The sequence below is a fragment of the Vipera ursinii genome, assembly GCF_947247035.1.
Source record: "Vipera ursinii genome assembly, chromosome: 2".
NCBI lineage: Eukaryota > Metazoa > Chordata > Lepidosauria > Squamata > Viperidae > Vipera > Vipera ursinii.
This window is the reverse complement of record NC_139513.1, coordinates 246171526-246188552: the sequence shown is the minus strand read 5'-3', so window position 1 is coordinate 246188552 and position 17027 is coordinate 246171526. Positions and strand designations below refer to the sequence as shown.

The following is a 17027-nucleotide window of genomic DNA, read 5'->3' as shown; positions in this document are numbered from 1 at the left end:
TCCAATCTGAAAACTTATTGATTGGATTATTGATTGGAAAAGAAATGTGTGATGGAGGAAAATGTATTGCTTATACATACTGATTAGCTATGGTTCTGTACCCCTGATACAAGCAGCATATGCCACATTTTGTGCAAGTCCCATTTTGTTTTCTTAAAACTTGTTTAAAAACGTTAATGTTGCTTAATAAAAAGGTACTTATTCCCACAACCCAGATACTTACAATATGCTCAAAACAGTGACTTTGGAACAGCCAACTGGTTGGCTAGATGACTTAAAAGTTTCTTTTTTTCTCTCCCTTTTTGATGCTGACAGAATTAAATTTTGCAAAATTTTTCTGCATGTAGCCCAGCCACCTCTGGGCTAATTAATATAGTTGAATATTATATTTAAATTTAAAAACACAGTATTACCAGCTATAAAAATCCACATATTATCATACAAATAAAAAAGAAGCTGCATCAAAATAACGGCTGCTGTTCTGGTGGCCCTACTCAGTGGCAGAGGCAGTGCTGGGGCTGAATAGAGGCCTGGGGGCAGCTGGCCGAGACTGCTGAAAGCCCTGAGCCTCTACTTCATCCTCAACTCCTGCCCAAAAATGCCACTGTGCAGGGTGGCCAAAAGGGAAGAGATCGGGGGAAGAGATAGGTGAGTGGGCGAGTTGCACTGTTTCTGTGTTTGTAAGAGCAGGCAAGCTGCCAAGTGGCCACATTTTTATAACGCAACTATGGGTATGCTGCAATGCCATATTATTTGGGCATGGGTCATAAATCCATTTTGCAGCAGCAACATAATTTCAAACAGTCTCTGAACAAATCATTATTAAACTGAGGATTTTGCTAACAAGTAAAAGGGTCGCTCGTTGTTATCAAACTTATTGATAAAAGATACAGTTAACAAACACTTTCTGAAAATGACAAGAAAAGGAAGTATGCAAACTTAAATGTTGTAAGTGATTTCAAGTGCTCTCCTTATCTGGAGAGGTTTGAAGAGCTGATCTAATGGCCTGCTCTTCATACTTTCCTGCAGTTGTCAGTTCTGCTTTTCACAGAACTATCTTAAATCTGCCTTTTCTTCCTCCAGAAATCCTACAAACGTAGATCCCACACTTTTCTTTTTGCTCTCTTAACTTTCTTTTTATCAACCTCGGTTTTAGAAATAGTTAATCTTCCTGTAAAATGGGATTTACAAGCTCATACTGAATAAAAATAGTAAATACTAATAATAATTTTATTAGGTACATAATAAGAGTCAGGCATATTAAAAATTCTGTTCAAACAATATATTTGACTTTATTCCTCAGAAAAGGGAAATAAATGTGTATATTTTAAAAACTGTGTATATTATATTTTAGCTTTAAAGGGGTCTTTAAATAATATCACTAATTTCTTAAATTTCTTACAAGAAAACTAAAAGATTTCTCTAGTGCTGGGCTAAACAAATTTTTTCCCTCTAGACATAGCTGAATTCCAACTTTCCAAAAGCTCAGCTAGCTGAACCATTCATCGGAGGTGAGATGAGTTACAGTCAGTCAACGGGAGAAGCTCTACAACCAAGTCAGCTTTAATTTTATAATTTTAGCAAACTATTCACAAAATACACTAAATGGCAAAAACAATTAAATGGATTCATTTTTATTAAAAGGTAAAGGTTCCCCCGCACATGTGTGCTAGTCGTTTCCAACTCTAGGGGCTGGTGCTCATCTCCGTTTCAAAGCCGAAGAGCCAGCGCTTGTCCGAGGACGTCTCCGTGGTCATGTGGCCGGCATAACTAGACGCCAAAGGCGCACGGAACACTGTTACCTTCCCACCGTAGTGGTCCCTATTTTTCTACTTGAATTTTTACGTGCTTTCGAACTGCTAGGTTGGCAGAAGCTGGGACGAGTAACAGGCGCTCACTCTGCTACGCGGCACTCGGGATTCGACCCACCAAACTGCTGACCTTCTGATCGACAAGCTCAGCGTCCTAACCCACTGAGCCACCGCGTCATTTTTATTAGTAGATGACAAATATTGTTTTACTAAGTATGAAACTAAAAAAAATGGTAAATGAGACATAGCATAAAGAGGAGAGTTTGCTTTCTTTATAGCTTGATAAATGCAAAGTATTAGAAAAAAGAGCCTTCCAGGAGTCATTCAAAAATACAATATTCTTTTCTCAGTTCCACATACCATAACGGTTGCAAAGAATATTTTTCCATTTATTTATATAAATACTTGTGGCTTAATTTGTAAATGGCTACAATTTATAAATTGCATACCAAAAAATTGGAAAGTCTCCAAATGGATATGATTTATTTTAAACAATTAAATATAAAGCAGCCAGTATAAATAAGGATTGTATTACAAGACTGAGAATTGCTTGTCAAAGCTCTATTAACAACTGAACCTTTGGAAAGAACTGAATGGCATATATATCCTACACGATAAATTGAAAGTAGCCTTATTGTACTACTTTTACAGCATCCAACACTAATAAAATATATTTACTCCATTAATTTGATATACATCTTTGCAATATGGAAGATGTGTTTAATTCTCCACACTATGAAGATGGTTTAGATTTATGCCACTGGTGACATTTTAAAATCTTTTCGTATTTTACAAATTTGCAGCAATTTGGAAATTTACACTTTGTAAGAGAAGGCCTGTGATTTAGACAAATGTGAGACTGATATTGTTTTAATCTACAAAAATGCAGATAGTCAATAGGTCTGACTGGTCCAGTAAGCACTATTTATGACCAATGAAGCCAATATGTCAATTTCAGTCTGATGATCATTTTGGTTTCCCATCTGATAGCTATGAAGATTAGGCCACAATATAAAATGTAAGAGCTATTTTGATTCAATGGGCCACGGATTGCTTGGAGCAGCTTTGATCTGACTATAGCAATAACAGCACTAGAGAAGGAGAGATTAGTAGCTTCTATGCTACTGCTAAATCCAGAGGCATGCATTCAGAAACATCTACAAATTTCATGTGCTGTAAATTTTTTAGCTTTTCCTCTGTATCCTTCCCTTTGCTGAGTTTCTAACTCAAACAGGAGCTCTAACATTTCTTACCAAATTGTTGTACTTTTGATGTTCTTTTTGGATATGTCTTACTGCGACTTCTTTCAACTGTTTGGTTGGGTCGAGGGAGCTGGACAGAAATGTCTTTATACATCTGCAAAGCTGTCTTCCCACTAGAAAATGCAACAAATAGGTTAACTGAAAACTACCAAGTAAAGCATTGCAATTTATGCCTAGTTTTTTGGGGGGATTTTAATTGAAATAAAAGATTTAAGTATCAGGAAGAGCTAAGCAAATAAAATTAAAAAATATGCCCAGTTGGCCTGCCATTTTAAGGCTTTCTGTTACAGTTTCCCAATTTGGTATAAAGCACTTCTATCTCTTTCACATTCTTTTACGACGTACATGGTACTGAAAAAGCACACAGATTTCATGTTTTATGCTTCTTTAGTCTTTTCTTTTTCTCAACTACGTCCATAACAGCAGATATTCAAAAGGATTTTTCTAAGAGGAATAGAGTGAGCCGTTACGGACAAAAACCAGACAATTTCATTGAGTCTTTGCTGCCATCCTTTACCCCCAGATATACCAGATTATTTTGCCATTGTGTTTGTATTGTCTATACATTTTGAAGAATGCAACATTTCACCTAGTATGCAGTAGAGCTTTCAAAACTTAATCGAACAGAGTAGGATTCATGGAACAAGGTGCCTATAAAGTGCCTTTAGACTAAAGTTACCATCTTCACTGCAATCGTCTTCCAAAAGCTGATGTGTATATCTACAAAAAGCTCTTTCATCCTAATCAACTTCTAAGACCTAACAAACTAATCTCAACCCAACAATTACTGTTTAATACAATATGAAGTCCCCTGCTTCACTTATTTAATCCAATGCCTGATCTTCACTTTGTTTGTGCATGCTACAGTTGGTCACTTGGTAAAAGCCTGTCTTCAAGTTCATCCAAATCTGACATGTGACCTTAGGACCACAAACCTTTATCGCAAGCAAGACACTAGTATGATGAATTTTAAACTATGACTGTTTCCAAGAGTAGAAACTGTTTACCCACCCTAGTGATTTCCATAATCAGTCCAATTTACTCTCATGGCATTCAAACCTCATTTCTCACAGTACTTTACCCTTACCTTGCTTTCTTTTCTAGTGGTAACTATGCCTTTAGACACAACTATGTATCCACATCAACATGTTGCAAAGCAGACTGAAGCAATTACTATGTAGGTTCCTTGGCACCAATAGAAAAATGATTTGTTGCCTTCTTCCAAGATATTTCCTTGACTTCCTAGTCCAGCCTACCAAGATCAGTCAAGGTTACCTAGAAACTGCCATTCAGCTGGGCAAAAAGATATACAAGTGGAATATCAGTAGGTGTGGCTCCTCTTCATTCTGAAAGACAAACTGCTATGCCATTCCCAATTTCCATTTCATAATAATCAATTTAGATGGATGCACTAGGTAACCTAGTGCATCCGTCTAAATTGATTATTATGAAATGGAAAGACTAGGATATCTATGAGAGTGTCTTAGAGATATGCTTTCCAAGATTCAAGAATTCGGAGGTCTGCCTTCAGAAATGGTGGTTTGATTTTAGAAGCTTTCTCCGTGTCTATGGATAGACCTCTGGTGCCAAACAGAAGGCAAAGGGAATATGCTGGGAGAGAATGGGGCTCCCTGGGACCCAAAGTCCTCTGGCATAGTTCTGGAAGAACAGAAAGCTATGCCAGAACAAGTAATGGAGTCATTTATTTTCCTGCCACGTGAATCAATGAGATGGCACTTGTTTGTAACCAAATAAGGTAATAACAACAAAACCTGCTACCTTGCTGAAGAGTTCTGTCACTTGGATTCTCCATCTCACACTCCAATTCTCCATCTCACACTCTGCTCATGTTTAACTTCTGCTTAAAGGTACCTATGAATTACTCCACATAACTAGCAACAAAACTAGCTCGCTTCCCTAGGGGACCTTATTTGAAGTCCCAATATTTCTGTTTATAGAGCTGGCTGTACAATATTATTCATAATTCTGTTAAATGCTTCTACTTTTTTCTCTATTTGTTACTTTCTACAGTTATCAAAGAATCTACATAAAGTGCCTCTTGTGTTAAGGGCCTAAATACAGAAACATTCTTTTGAGTATCCTGACTTTATTTCCTAGAATAATTTCTTCGACTATTTATTTTACTAAAATGTGTATTAATAATTATAAAAATTTCACAAAGAAAGTCCTAATTCACTAATAGGAAAAAATAAACTGGAATAAAACAGAGATTCCATCATAAATTATACTAATCTGCTTTATCATTTACTTCCAGAAAGTATATTTATCCAATTTAAAAGTATGTACAGTTAACTAAACTATTTAGTAATCCCAAATGCCTACTTTATTGCAATATATACACATATTAATTTTCAATAGTGATATATTATCTAATCCATAAATAATAAGGGAGAGACAATATGCTCTCTGTATTTCTTTTAAAATAAGTAAAACCAAAACTGATCCAGACCAGTGAGGTAGTTTTAGAATGTGTCAACCCTTCAATATTTTCAAGATAAATTTTTAAAAGCAAGAAGGGAAAAGAAACAGCCATCAATAATTATTTTCTTATTTTTTAATTTATAATGTAATTCATTTGCATGGTGTCTACTGCATCTCAAAATGGTATACAAAGCATTTAACTGGAAAAAAAAATCTATAAAGTGGGAAAAGGGGAAAGAATTCAGACAGACAAGGCTGTCTGGGTCATAAGTATCTGCAGACACTTAAAACAAACTAGAGGAAGCACCTGCTATATTCTGAGCAAAGTTCCAAACAAATGCTATTGAAAAGAAGGCCCACTTGTGCATTATTGTCAGATGACTGTGTAAGACACTGAGCTTAGCAGTACAAAGACTAGTTCATTAACCAAGAGGCCATAATGGGAAATTATCATTTACTTTTGATTATCATATTTATGTATATAGTCTAAGAAGCTTCTTATGATAAAGAATCACAACTCCCAGCAATAATAAACTGTCTGGCCAAGGGTGGGAGATGCTGGCCATGGTAACTTGGGACCACCAGAAAGGCTATAGGCCAGGGGTGTCAAACTCAATTTCATTGAGGGCCGCATCAGCATTGCGGTTGCCCTCAGGGGGCCGGGCGGGTGTGGCCTGGGTGGGCGTGGCCTACTGGGTGGGCGTGGCTAAAGTGCATATGGCCTACTGGGTGGGCATGGCCAGCTCTACATCATTCACATCAAGGGTGCCTATGGGGGCCTGGGCAGGAGTGGGACAGATCTGAGGGTCTCTGGCAGGAGGAGGGTCTCTGGGCCAGGGCCAAGGCAGTGGGGGCTGTTCCCTCACTGTTTCCAGGATGGCTTTGCGGGCCGCATGAAACCACTTCACGGGCCGGATCTGGCCCCTGGGCCTTGTGTTTGACATGTCTGCTATAGGCTATTGGCAGCAGACAGACTCCTACAGGAAAACTTCAATTTGCAATTTCTATCTGACCAATCCTTTCTATCCTAAAATATCTTCAAATCAATGGGCTTAGCAATCAGCAGACTGAGACTCTGTGAACCACAGAAATCGAGTGAAGCTGGCCGGTTTTAACCCCCGATCTAACATGATGTGTACAAATCAAGCATATAAAAAAAATCAGGCCTGGAATAGCAATCTAATAGATATTATTACCAACCAAAACAAAACCTTGAATTTGACTAAGTGGCTAATAGTCAAGAAGTGGAGCTGCTTTGGTACAGATTAATGTTTTCACACCAGATGCAGTGAACAGACCTCCACTTTCTGCACAAGCTGTATTTACAACATTAGCTCCACACACAAATTAGTTAGCAAAATAAATGTCAATTATAGTGCCCAGATTCAACATTTAGTCTCTTAATGTAAGGAAAACTTACAAGAATTTCAGAATTCAAATGATGAACAATGTGTTCTGAAAATACTTTACAAAAACAGTTTAGATTAGAACAAAGAGACATTTTACTGTTAATATGTGCTTTTCCACATTGTTGCATATCTGATCTAATAACCTTTTCAGGTAAAATAAAACAAACTCAAGGCTTTATAAAGCTTTGTTCTTGAATTTTCTTGCAAAATTTAACTTTGTTAGTAATAATTCTCAGTTGCCGCAACATAGAATGCTATAGAATACATGAAAAACATCCAGCTGGATTTATCTAACAATTAAAACTACAATTAAACAGAAAAGAACATCAAAAACACTCTGCAGTTACTGAGATATGTGCATATCCTTGATGGGGAGAGCTATACATTATACCTTGCATCATGGATTGACATATATATATATATATAAAATTTGTCACATACATTTTATTTATAGTGTATTTGATTTAAATCTGAGTTATACAGCAAGCATGAATTAGACTTAACATCCTTTAATTCTATTTTAAAAAAGGATATTATTGTTTAATTTAAAATGTATTAACAAGTGTCCAGGGAATATTTTAATTGGAGTTTCCCAATAGGCAACACTGTCATACCTGTTTTCTAAATTATCTGCTTTGCTTGTTAACTTTAATTATTGAGCAAAATAAATGCCAAACCTCCAACACTAAGTGTGGGGGGGGAGGAGTGGGTGGATGTGTGGGAGGAGGATTATAATGAGAGAAAGAGAAAAGGAGGAGGAAGAGAATTGCATAGCTTCCTTCTAAAAGCATTTAAATCTGAAATAGGTCGCTGTGACCAGTCTTAGCCTCACATTTGTAATTTGTCCCTATATATATTTATTTCACACTAAAAAGCAGAGACATCACCCTGCCAACAAAAGTGCGTAGTCAAGGCTATGGTCTTCCCAGTTGCAATGAATGGCTGTGAAAGTTGGACCATAAGAAAGGCTGAGCATCAAATTGAAGCCTTTGAACTATGGTGCTGGAGAAGACTCCTGTGAGTCCCTTGGACTGCAAGGTGATCAAACAGGTCAGTCCTAGAGGGGATCAACTCTGACTGCTCTTTAGAAGGTCAGATCCTAAAGTTGAAACTCAAATACTTTGGTCACCTAATGAGAAGGAAGGACTCATTGGAGAAGAGCCTAATGCTGGGAAAGGTTGAGGGCAAGAGAAGAAAGGGACCACAGAGAATGAGGTGGCTGGATGGAGTCACTGAAGCAGTAGGCGTGAGCTTAAATGGACTCCAGAAGATGGTAGAGGACAGGAAGGCCTGGAGGAACATTGTCCATGGGGTAGTGATGGGTCAGACACGACTTCGCAACTAACAACAACAACAACAAATATTTATTTTAGCAGAAAGGGTTACAGGTAGTTGTTGACTTAAAACCACAACTGGGACCTAAATTTCCATTGCTAAGGAATATGATCATAAAGTATGATGTCACATGACTGCATTGCTTAGTGACAGCAATCCCAGCATTACCCCATTGCTGCCGTTAACTGAATTCCACTGGTCATTTGTTGAGGATCCACCCCAATCCCTAACATGCTTGATCCTTCCAAGCCCTGACGTTCACTAAGGTAAAGGACTGTCTTCAGCTCCCTCCACCTACCTATCTCTTTTCACATCTCTGCCCTTTTGGCCACACTGGGGTTCTCCAGCTCTATTTTTTTTTAATCATCACCCTTGTCCATTGGGTTTTCTCTTTGTAGAAAACTGCTTATTTGCTCTTGTTAAAAAATCTTTGTTACTCCATCCTTAAAAACAGAAATGTCACTACTTGTTTAATTATTCTTGTACTTTTTCCTCCTCAAACGCCTGTATAAGCTTGCTATAAATAAAAGTCAAATTGTTTTCACGTAGAACATAACACTTCTACCAAGTATTCAAAGCTGTGCATGTCAATTGTGCTAAATCAGATCCATTCATTGTGGTTTATTAAATATTTATTAAATATTAAAAATATTTCTTTTAGTTTCTTTCTCCGGTTGACAAATACACACCATTGCCTTAGATACACAAAAGCAACTTCAGCTTAGGGGTGATCCCTGACTTACAACAGTTCATTTAGTGACTGTTCAGAGTTACAACAGCACTAAAAAGAGTGACTTATAACCATTTTTCACAACCCCTGCAGCATCCCTGTGGTCAGGTGATCAAAATTCAGATCTTAGCAATTCACTCATATTTTTTGACAGTTGTAGCGTCCTGGAGTCATTTGATCATCTTTTGTGACCTTCTGACAAGCAAAGTCAATGGAGAAGCCAGATTCACTTAACAACCATGTTACTAATTCAACAACTGCAAGGATTCACTTAACAACTGTAGCAAGAAATTGGTTAATACCAAGATGTTCCAAAGATGTAAGTTAGACAGCAAAATTTGGAGAAAAATCCTTGAAGACAATAGTAACTTATTTTCATACAGTTGCTTTTTAAAAAAACCCTCTTCAAAATATCTGTAAAATTGCCAGGAGTAAATCTTGACTCAAATAAGTTACCACATGCCACTAGAATCAGCAAGCAAAGTATACATTATAAACAGAACTCTTAAAACATTAAAGCATATTTCAGGTTTCATTTTTACAAACTCTGCAGCTGTAATTTTAATAAAAGCCTAGAGATGAGTTCCTCAAATCCTTTTTAAAGCTGTGCTTATAATACCTGTCTCAAAAAAGGGATAGAAAATCACAGCACACAATACCTAAAATTTAAGATTCCATGAACAAAGAAAAAAGACACATAAATGCATCCTGAAATTAAAGCTTCAAGTCACAATAGTAATATTATCTTATTCTTACCTGTATCGATGTTTATAACCAAGAGATCCAAGTTTGCCAAGTTTTCTTGATAGAGAATTAGATTCATTTTCTGGCATTCTGTTTCAATTTAAAACACATAGTACATTTGTCCTTATAGAACTAGCCACAAATAAAAGAAAATATAGATTGCATGTAGTCTCCTTCTATAGTACTACTGAGGACATCCTCAGAATCAGCCCTCCATTTTGTCACCAACTTCCTACCAGCTGAAGCTGGTCTGAGATACTCTGCTTTCAAAGCTTGATTATTTCAAGAACTTTGCCCACAAGGTTTGCCCACAATTTGCCCACAAACTTTGCCCACAATTGCTCAGATGCAATTGGCCCACTGCAAGATCTTCCATCCTACTGGCAGGCTCTGCACTTCCATGGCCATTTTCACTGTGGCTATCAAAGTGACCAGCAGCCCTCCCATCTCCTCCCAATGATAATGGAAGGGCAATTTTTCACTGCAGTGTTTTTTTTCCTTTGGGAGCTGGAAATCACATAGATTTTTTAAAGTTCTATCCGTACAAATATTAATTTTTAAAACATCGCCCATTTTCACTTCCCCCAAAGAAATATCAATAAGCTGTGGTTTGGATGCTGAATATATGGTACGCTGAGAAAGGCACAGGGATAACTTAACAAGATTGAAGAAGGGGAAATCTTCACTGGGGATGTTTTTTGAGGGTAGCCCAAAGAAACCTCAAGGTCATTTTTCTCTTAAGCGAAGAGACTCTTGTGCATTGCTCTTTGTTTGCCATCACTAGCAAACCTTACTCTAAAGTAATCAATTAACTACAAGTCCATTATAGGTCAGATCCTTGGCAGTATATTTCCACAGAGATGGCGCCTGGTTTTCTTGGGCCAGAACTGAGACTACAGTCCCTGTGTTTCTTCAGGACTGAAATAAAGCCTTCCCACTAGCTGCTTCTGTTCTGTATTCCAGATTTGGGATGATGGACCTGCAGTCATATTTCTTTCTTCTCTTTTCCCTCCATAGAATATGCCATTTCAGGGCAATTTGACAGCAATAGAGAGAAAACTTGTTGAGGTGGAAACACGATAGTCATTATTATCAGGAGCAATCTGTTTGCCTATCCCTATTAATTATTTGGATCAGTAAAATCCAGGCATTATAGGAGCTGTGGTGGCACAGTGGTTAGAATGCAGTATTGCAAGCTAACTCTGCCAGTGCCAGGAGTTCAATCCTGACCAGCTCAAGCTTGACTTAGCCTTCATCCTTCTGAGGTCAGTAAAATGTGGACCCAGATTGTTGGGGGCAATATGCTGACCCTGCAAACCACCTAGAGAGGTTTGAAAAGAACCATGAAGCGGTATATAAATCTAAATGCTATTGCTATTATTAATATATAGTTTAATTGAAAAACACAGACATGGCTGGAAGGAGGCTGGTGGTTCCTTTTCCCAATGTACTGGTTCACATCAAAGGGAAAGATTCTTCAACTGGAGTTTAAAGTCAAAATTATAGGCAAGCAGTTAGAAAGGGAGAATATCAATGGCAGAGATGTATGTTTATTTTCAAGAAAAAACTGGAGGTGTGTGTGGGGGGGCGGAATACAAACTTCTCACAGAATGATCTTGGGAGATAAGAGAGAATGGTCAAGACTGGACAACTGGCAAGTAAAAAGTGTCTCGGTCTACAGAAGGGGGGAGGGTATGAGAAATGTTTGAGAAGGGATCTCCTCTAGTTTTCTGAGGAGTAAAAGGAAAAAAGAAATACTTTCAGAACAGTCTTACAAGAGTCTATTAAGGTAAGCTTACAATAGAATTAGTCCTCATAGTTATGCTTCTTATCTGGACCTTGCAGGGCTCACCATAGCCTACTTCCAGTCACTATATAAATGAGCTCTTAGTGACAACTTTTAGAGACAAATGTGTAAGATCAAAGATTCTCTGAATTACAACAACAGACCACAATGGGAAGAAAAGGCACTGTACTTGTCTATTTCAGAAAAGTCCTGCCTTAATGGCTGTATTGAAGATTAGTTTAAGAATCACTCAATTCAATAGAACAGCACAAGACTACTTTAATGATAAGCTACAAGGCAAAATAACATAAATATTAATACAGAATATAAGAGCCGACCTCAACTTTTTGTTTCAAAGAATTCTACAAATACAATTCTACAAATACAAATCAGACCAATTCATAAGCACAGAATTCCTTAAGTATTATAAAACTGTCATGATCTTACATATAGTTATGAAAACACTTCTAGATTGAGTTATTATTTTCCTGCCATTGGAACTAGCAGTGATAAACTACAGGTAGACCTCAACTTACAAGTACAATCATTCATTTACTGACCATTCAAAGTTACAACCACACTGAAAAATGTGACTTACAACTTGTCCTCACCCTTAAGACTGTCACAGCATCCTCAAATCACATGATAAAAATTCAGGCACTTGGCAATCGGCATGAATTTATGATGGGTGCAGCATCCTGGGATCCATGCTGGCCATTTGCGACTTTCCCAGCCAGCTTCCAACAAGCAAAGTCAATGGAGGAAGCCGGATTCACTTAATGATGTGATTTACTTAACAACTGCAGTGATTCACTTAACAACTGTGACAGAAAGTCGTAAAATTAGGCACGACTCTTTTAGCAACTGCCTTGCTTAGTGATGGAACTTCTGGGTCCAATTGTGGGCACAAGCCAAAGATAACCTGTATTTTCTTTTAAATTCATTCATATCTGAGTGCTAATACCCCTCTAAGAAATTCGGTAGTTTGGGTTACAAAAAATGGACCTCTGACAAGCAGGAAAAAAAGATTAAGTCAAGCAAAATCACTATCGCAGAGCTACCCATTACAGAAATTGGAAATTGCTTGCCTGAGCAGTTGCAGACCAAATCCAGTAGCTATGTATCTACCATTCTTATTTTTGTATCCAAACCAGTCTGATGAAATGGGCACACCTATCCTAAACATAGCTAGACAAACAGAAGAATCCAAAATACTTGTCTTTTAAAACTCTAGATAAATATATCTTCCCTAATCTGCTCAGATATGTCTTTTTTACTATCATCATTCAGTAACAGATTCCTTGGAGCTTCAGCTCACCTACCTGAAGAATGTGTGCTGTTCTACGCAACATTTCCATAAATGCTTGCATGCAGTTTTGTTGTGTGCTTCAAAAAAGAAGGAAGTTTCGTTACACTGAAATGAAAAGGATGATAATATTACGGGGATCATTCTGATGTAAAAGGATTGCACTCAATAACCTGAGCTCATGAGTGCTAAATACACTTTTCATGTCTAGCCTAGATCAAGGACCATTTGTGGTCATTGAGAATTTCACTGAAGTTAGGCCTACTGATAATATGTAGAACACTGATCACTTTACTTTGGAAGATCAACTACTACCTCAAGTACTACTTAAATCATTTTGACTGTTAGTAAGGCATTTGTCTTTTTCTTCAGTTCATTAATTGGAAACCGAATAGATGTACCAGAGTTGCTTTAATTACAAATTGTTTTGTATAGAGTACCAAGATACAGGACTGACCTACAACAAAAGTAATGCTAAAATCATGAATATACAGTATTAGCAGAAATTATCCCAAATACATGTTTATTAACTGTGAGATGTATAGAAAATACTACTAAAGAAAGTTTGTGGCTTTTTTTCAAAAATCACCTCTATCAACAAGATGTCCTAAACATTTTTTTAAAGGGAATTCATGCACAAAAAATACTACCCTTTCAATCACATAAGTTTAATTAATTCATAGAAATTGTAAGTAGAATTAGAGCACCTTCAACAACCAAAGATATCTGCTATATCTAAAACTTGAATAAAAACAATCTTATTATAATGGATTGACTTTTAAAATGAAGAACCTCTATACAACCCTATAAAACACTATTTTTAAAGTACACAGGATTGCAGGATTTAACTTCCTTCTTGAGTATCATTCTTCTAGCCCCACTAGTAAGAAAAATAAATAAATCTACTGTGAATTATAAGATCAATGGGTGCACCTGAAATACTATTTGCATCCTTTGCTTCAAATTCTAAGATACTTGAAATAGAAACTATATATACACTTTATCAAATAAATTCTCTCACATAGTGAGAATAAAAGAATGAAGTCTCCTCTACCAACCCAAGCATACCATTTCTTCTTTGGTATATTGAAAGACTTAAAAGATGAACAAATTCAAGTCAGAATATGGGGTACTGTTTTCCTGTCAAGTCATAATGTTATGAGAATGGTGGCAAAGCTTTTGATCTTCAAGTATAATTCCAACATAGTAGCTAGAATGACTTTCAGTGAAAACAGCATCTCTGGAGGGTTTTTTTTTAAATCTAGCAAACAGAAAACATTAGGAAACAAAGTTCTCATCTCCTTGCATATGATGTTAAATCACACACTAATTTATACTGTAGTTGGCTTTCCTGAAATGTGTTACTCAGAACTGGAAACAATACAGTAAGTTTGGTACGATCAACAGAGGACAGAGAAGAACAATGACTTGTGTGGGTAATTCTGACACTATATTTTTGTTGATTTCAGCCTAGATTTCTTTTATTTGGAGGTGGAGGGGAGGTGCATATACACTATTGGCGCAGGTTCAGCTCATGAGTCACCAAGAGATTCAGATCCTTTATACATCTACTGCTGAATATTATGGTTACACCTCTCTTATCCTTTTGATTTTTCCTATTCAAATAAAGGACACAGTATTAAAATTTTACTTCGTGGATTCTGTCTATTGTTCCAGCTTGTCAAAATTCTGTATTTTGAGACTGACAAAATAGATGCTTAGCATTTCCCTCTAGCTTTTTACTGTCAACAAATTGGATAACATATTTTGTAATCCATCAAAGTAATTTATAAATATGTTGATCAATACAGGGCCTAGAACAAGGACCTGTAGTATTGCCACTTCACATTTCCTTCCATCTTATTGTGAAGTCACTTGAGATATAGAAAAAACTGTGTCTAACTGTTTAACCAGTTCTGTAATTATTTAAAGATAGTATAGCTCAGTCCACATTTTCTACTAGAATTTCATGGGAAAAATTTTTATTCCAAAACAATCCAAATAGATTTGGAAAGCTGATGCGATGCAGTTTGGACATTCATATCAATGCAGAAAACTGAATACATTTGAAAGACCTTATCATTCAGCAGCGTTCCTTTAACATGTTCCTTTTGCAAAAGGAGAAATGAGAAACAGGGTCATCCCATTGAAAAAATCAGAGGAAAGAAACAGCTTAATGGATCTGCTCCCTTCCTCAGGGATGTAGGCCAGACCACTGGCTCATCTAGGATTCAAACATTTGCAGTTCTGGAGTTCTTTCTTTTGCAGCTAGACGTATTCTAATTCAGAAATAATGCTTAAAGGAGCTTCTTTCTTCCTGCCTTATCCCAATCTCTTTATGTGTGTGTGTGTGCAAATGTGTATATTTGAATAAAGATTCAAGGTGCTGGTAATGACCTATAAAGCCCTAAATGGCTTGGGTCCGGACTATCTAAGGGAACACCTGCTGCCGGCATCATCTTCCCATCGTCCTGTGCACCCCCACAGGGAGGGCCTTCTCAGGGTACCGCCGGTTAATGAATGCCGGCGGGTTATTCCCAGGGGAAGGGCGTTCTCTGTGGGTGCGCCTGCCCTATGGAACCAACTACCCACAGAACTTAGGACTGCCCCCGACCTTCGCTCATTTCGCCGGGACCTGAAAACTTGGCTCTTCGATCTGTTTGGTCCAGACTGTAGGGTTGTTAATTTAACTGGGTTTTAGATTTACTCTTGGGGCTTGAATCTAATTTAATTGTTTTAATTGTTTTTAATTTTTTGTATTCATGGTTTTAACTGCCCTGTAAACCGCCCTGAGTCCTACGGGAATAGGGCGGTATACAAATCCAATAAAATAATAAATAAATAAATAAATAAATATTCTGGTTTTTAGACAGCAGGCTTGTAAAAGCTTTCTTTTTTAAAGCAGATCTTTATGAGCTGCTGTGTAAGGTTTTCAGCTGAAAAGCAGATAAAATTCTTGAAATAAATCAACAGGACTTAAAAAAACTACTTCATTTTAAAAAAATAACTTGTAGATATTACACATAATTTTAAGTGTATTTTGGGGATAATCTCTCCAACTAATTTCATCTTACACTTCAATTGGTAATTTATCAACAGCACATCTGTGATTGCTACTTTCTATCCCTTGGGACTGAATTTTAGAGAGTCCATTTACCCAAACATGTTTCAGCAGGTATCAGTACCTGGCTGATCTTGTTGGAAGGTAAGTTGGAAGCTAACAAGAATGAACCTGGTAAATACATGACTGAGAATAACAGGACTGCATGCTAGATTGGGAAGCTGAAGAAATGTCCTGAAAGAAAGTGATTACAAAACACTTTTACACCATGTAGCCCAGCAAGCTACATAGATACCAAGTATCAGATATTTATTGATTCACCTTGATACAGACTCTCTTAAACTTTATGTTATTTGTTGGGTAAATTTGCTTTGTTTCTTATCCATCTCATCCACAAATTGGAGATCTTGGAAGAATAACAGTGAAATTTTTGATCTCGAGTTACTATTACCAAGCAATTTGTTCTATTTATTTTACAATCACCAAATATGGATGCTACCTCACTGCCGTTTAAAATAAGACTCAACTATCATTCTAGCTAACTTTTCTCTGTAGAATGTTTCCAATACCAAAAGGTTTCGGGCAGGCTATGTCTCTATCTTTCTTTATTACTGAATTATTGTGATGGACAGTATACAATCCCAGTTGCAGTACAACAATATAATTCCATCACTTAATTAAAATTAGAATGCTTTTAACCAGGATTAGTAATAAAGTCACATCATATACAGGCACTATTTTTTTCTTGTAATGACCCTGCAACCCCTTGCATTGGGGTGGAGTCGGGTGACTGAATGGAGTTGAGCGTTGGCCGGATGCCCTTGCTGATGCCTATGAGGAGCTCACAGTAGATAGTAGATATTTTCTCTTTGTGCCCAGATAGAGAAAAATCTGCTGCTATCTAGGATCGAATTCACAGCCTCCTGATTGTGAGGTGACAGTTCCACCTCTAGGCTACCACGTCACTCATACAGGCACATTTATTATATACATACATTATACATTAGTCGCCTTACTTTCATATATGCAGACATTACTTACATTTACATAGACATCACAGGCAGTGCAAACACTCTTTTGTAACAGTTGTGTTAGAATTACCACTCTTCTTCCTAGTGTTTTTTTCCTGCAAGTTCAAAGT

At 37.1% G+C, this 17027-nt stretch overlaps 1 protein-coding gene across 5 annotated transcripts in view; it reads right to left on the bottom strand.

Moving 5' to 3' along the window:
- Positions 1–17027, bottom strand: part of EPB41L4A (erythrocyte membrane protein band 4.1 like 4A) — a gene marked incomplete at its 3' end in the record, with an annotated part of 88465 nt that overhangs the window by 21799 nt on the left and 49639 nt on the right. For all 5 annotated transcript variants that reach the window (XM_083351481.1, XM_083351479.1, XM_083351483.1 and 2 more), the window contains 3 exons: positions 12842–12933; positions 9746–9823; positions 3065–3186 (listed from right to left, as the gene is read on the bottom strand). In XM_083351481.1, the coding sequence (XP_083207607.1) occupies positions 3065–3186; positions 9746–9823; positions 12842–12933 (292 nt within the window). The remainder of the gene's footprint in view (positions 1–3064; positions 3187–9745; positions 9824–12841; positions 12934–17027) is intronic.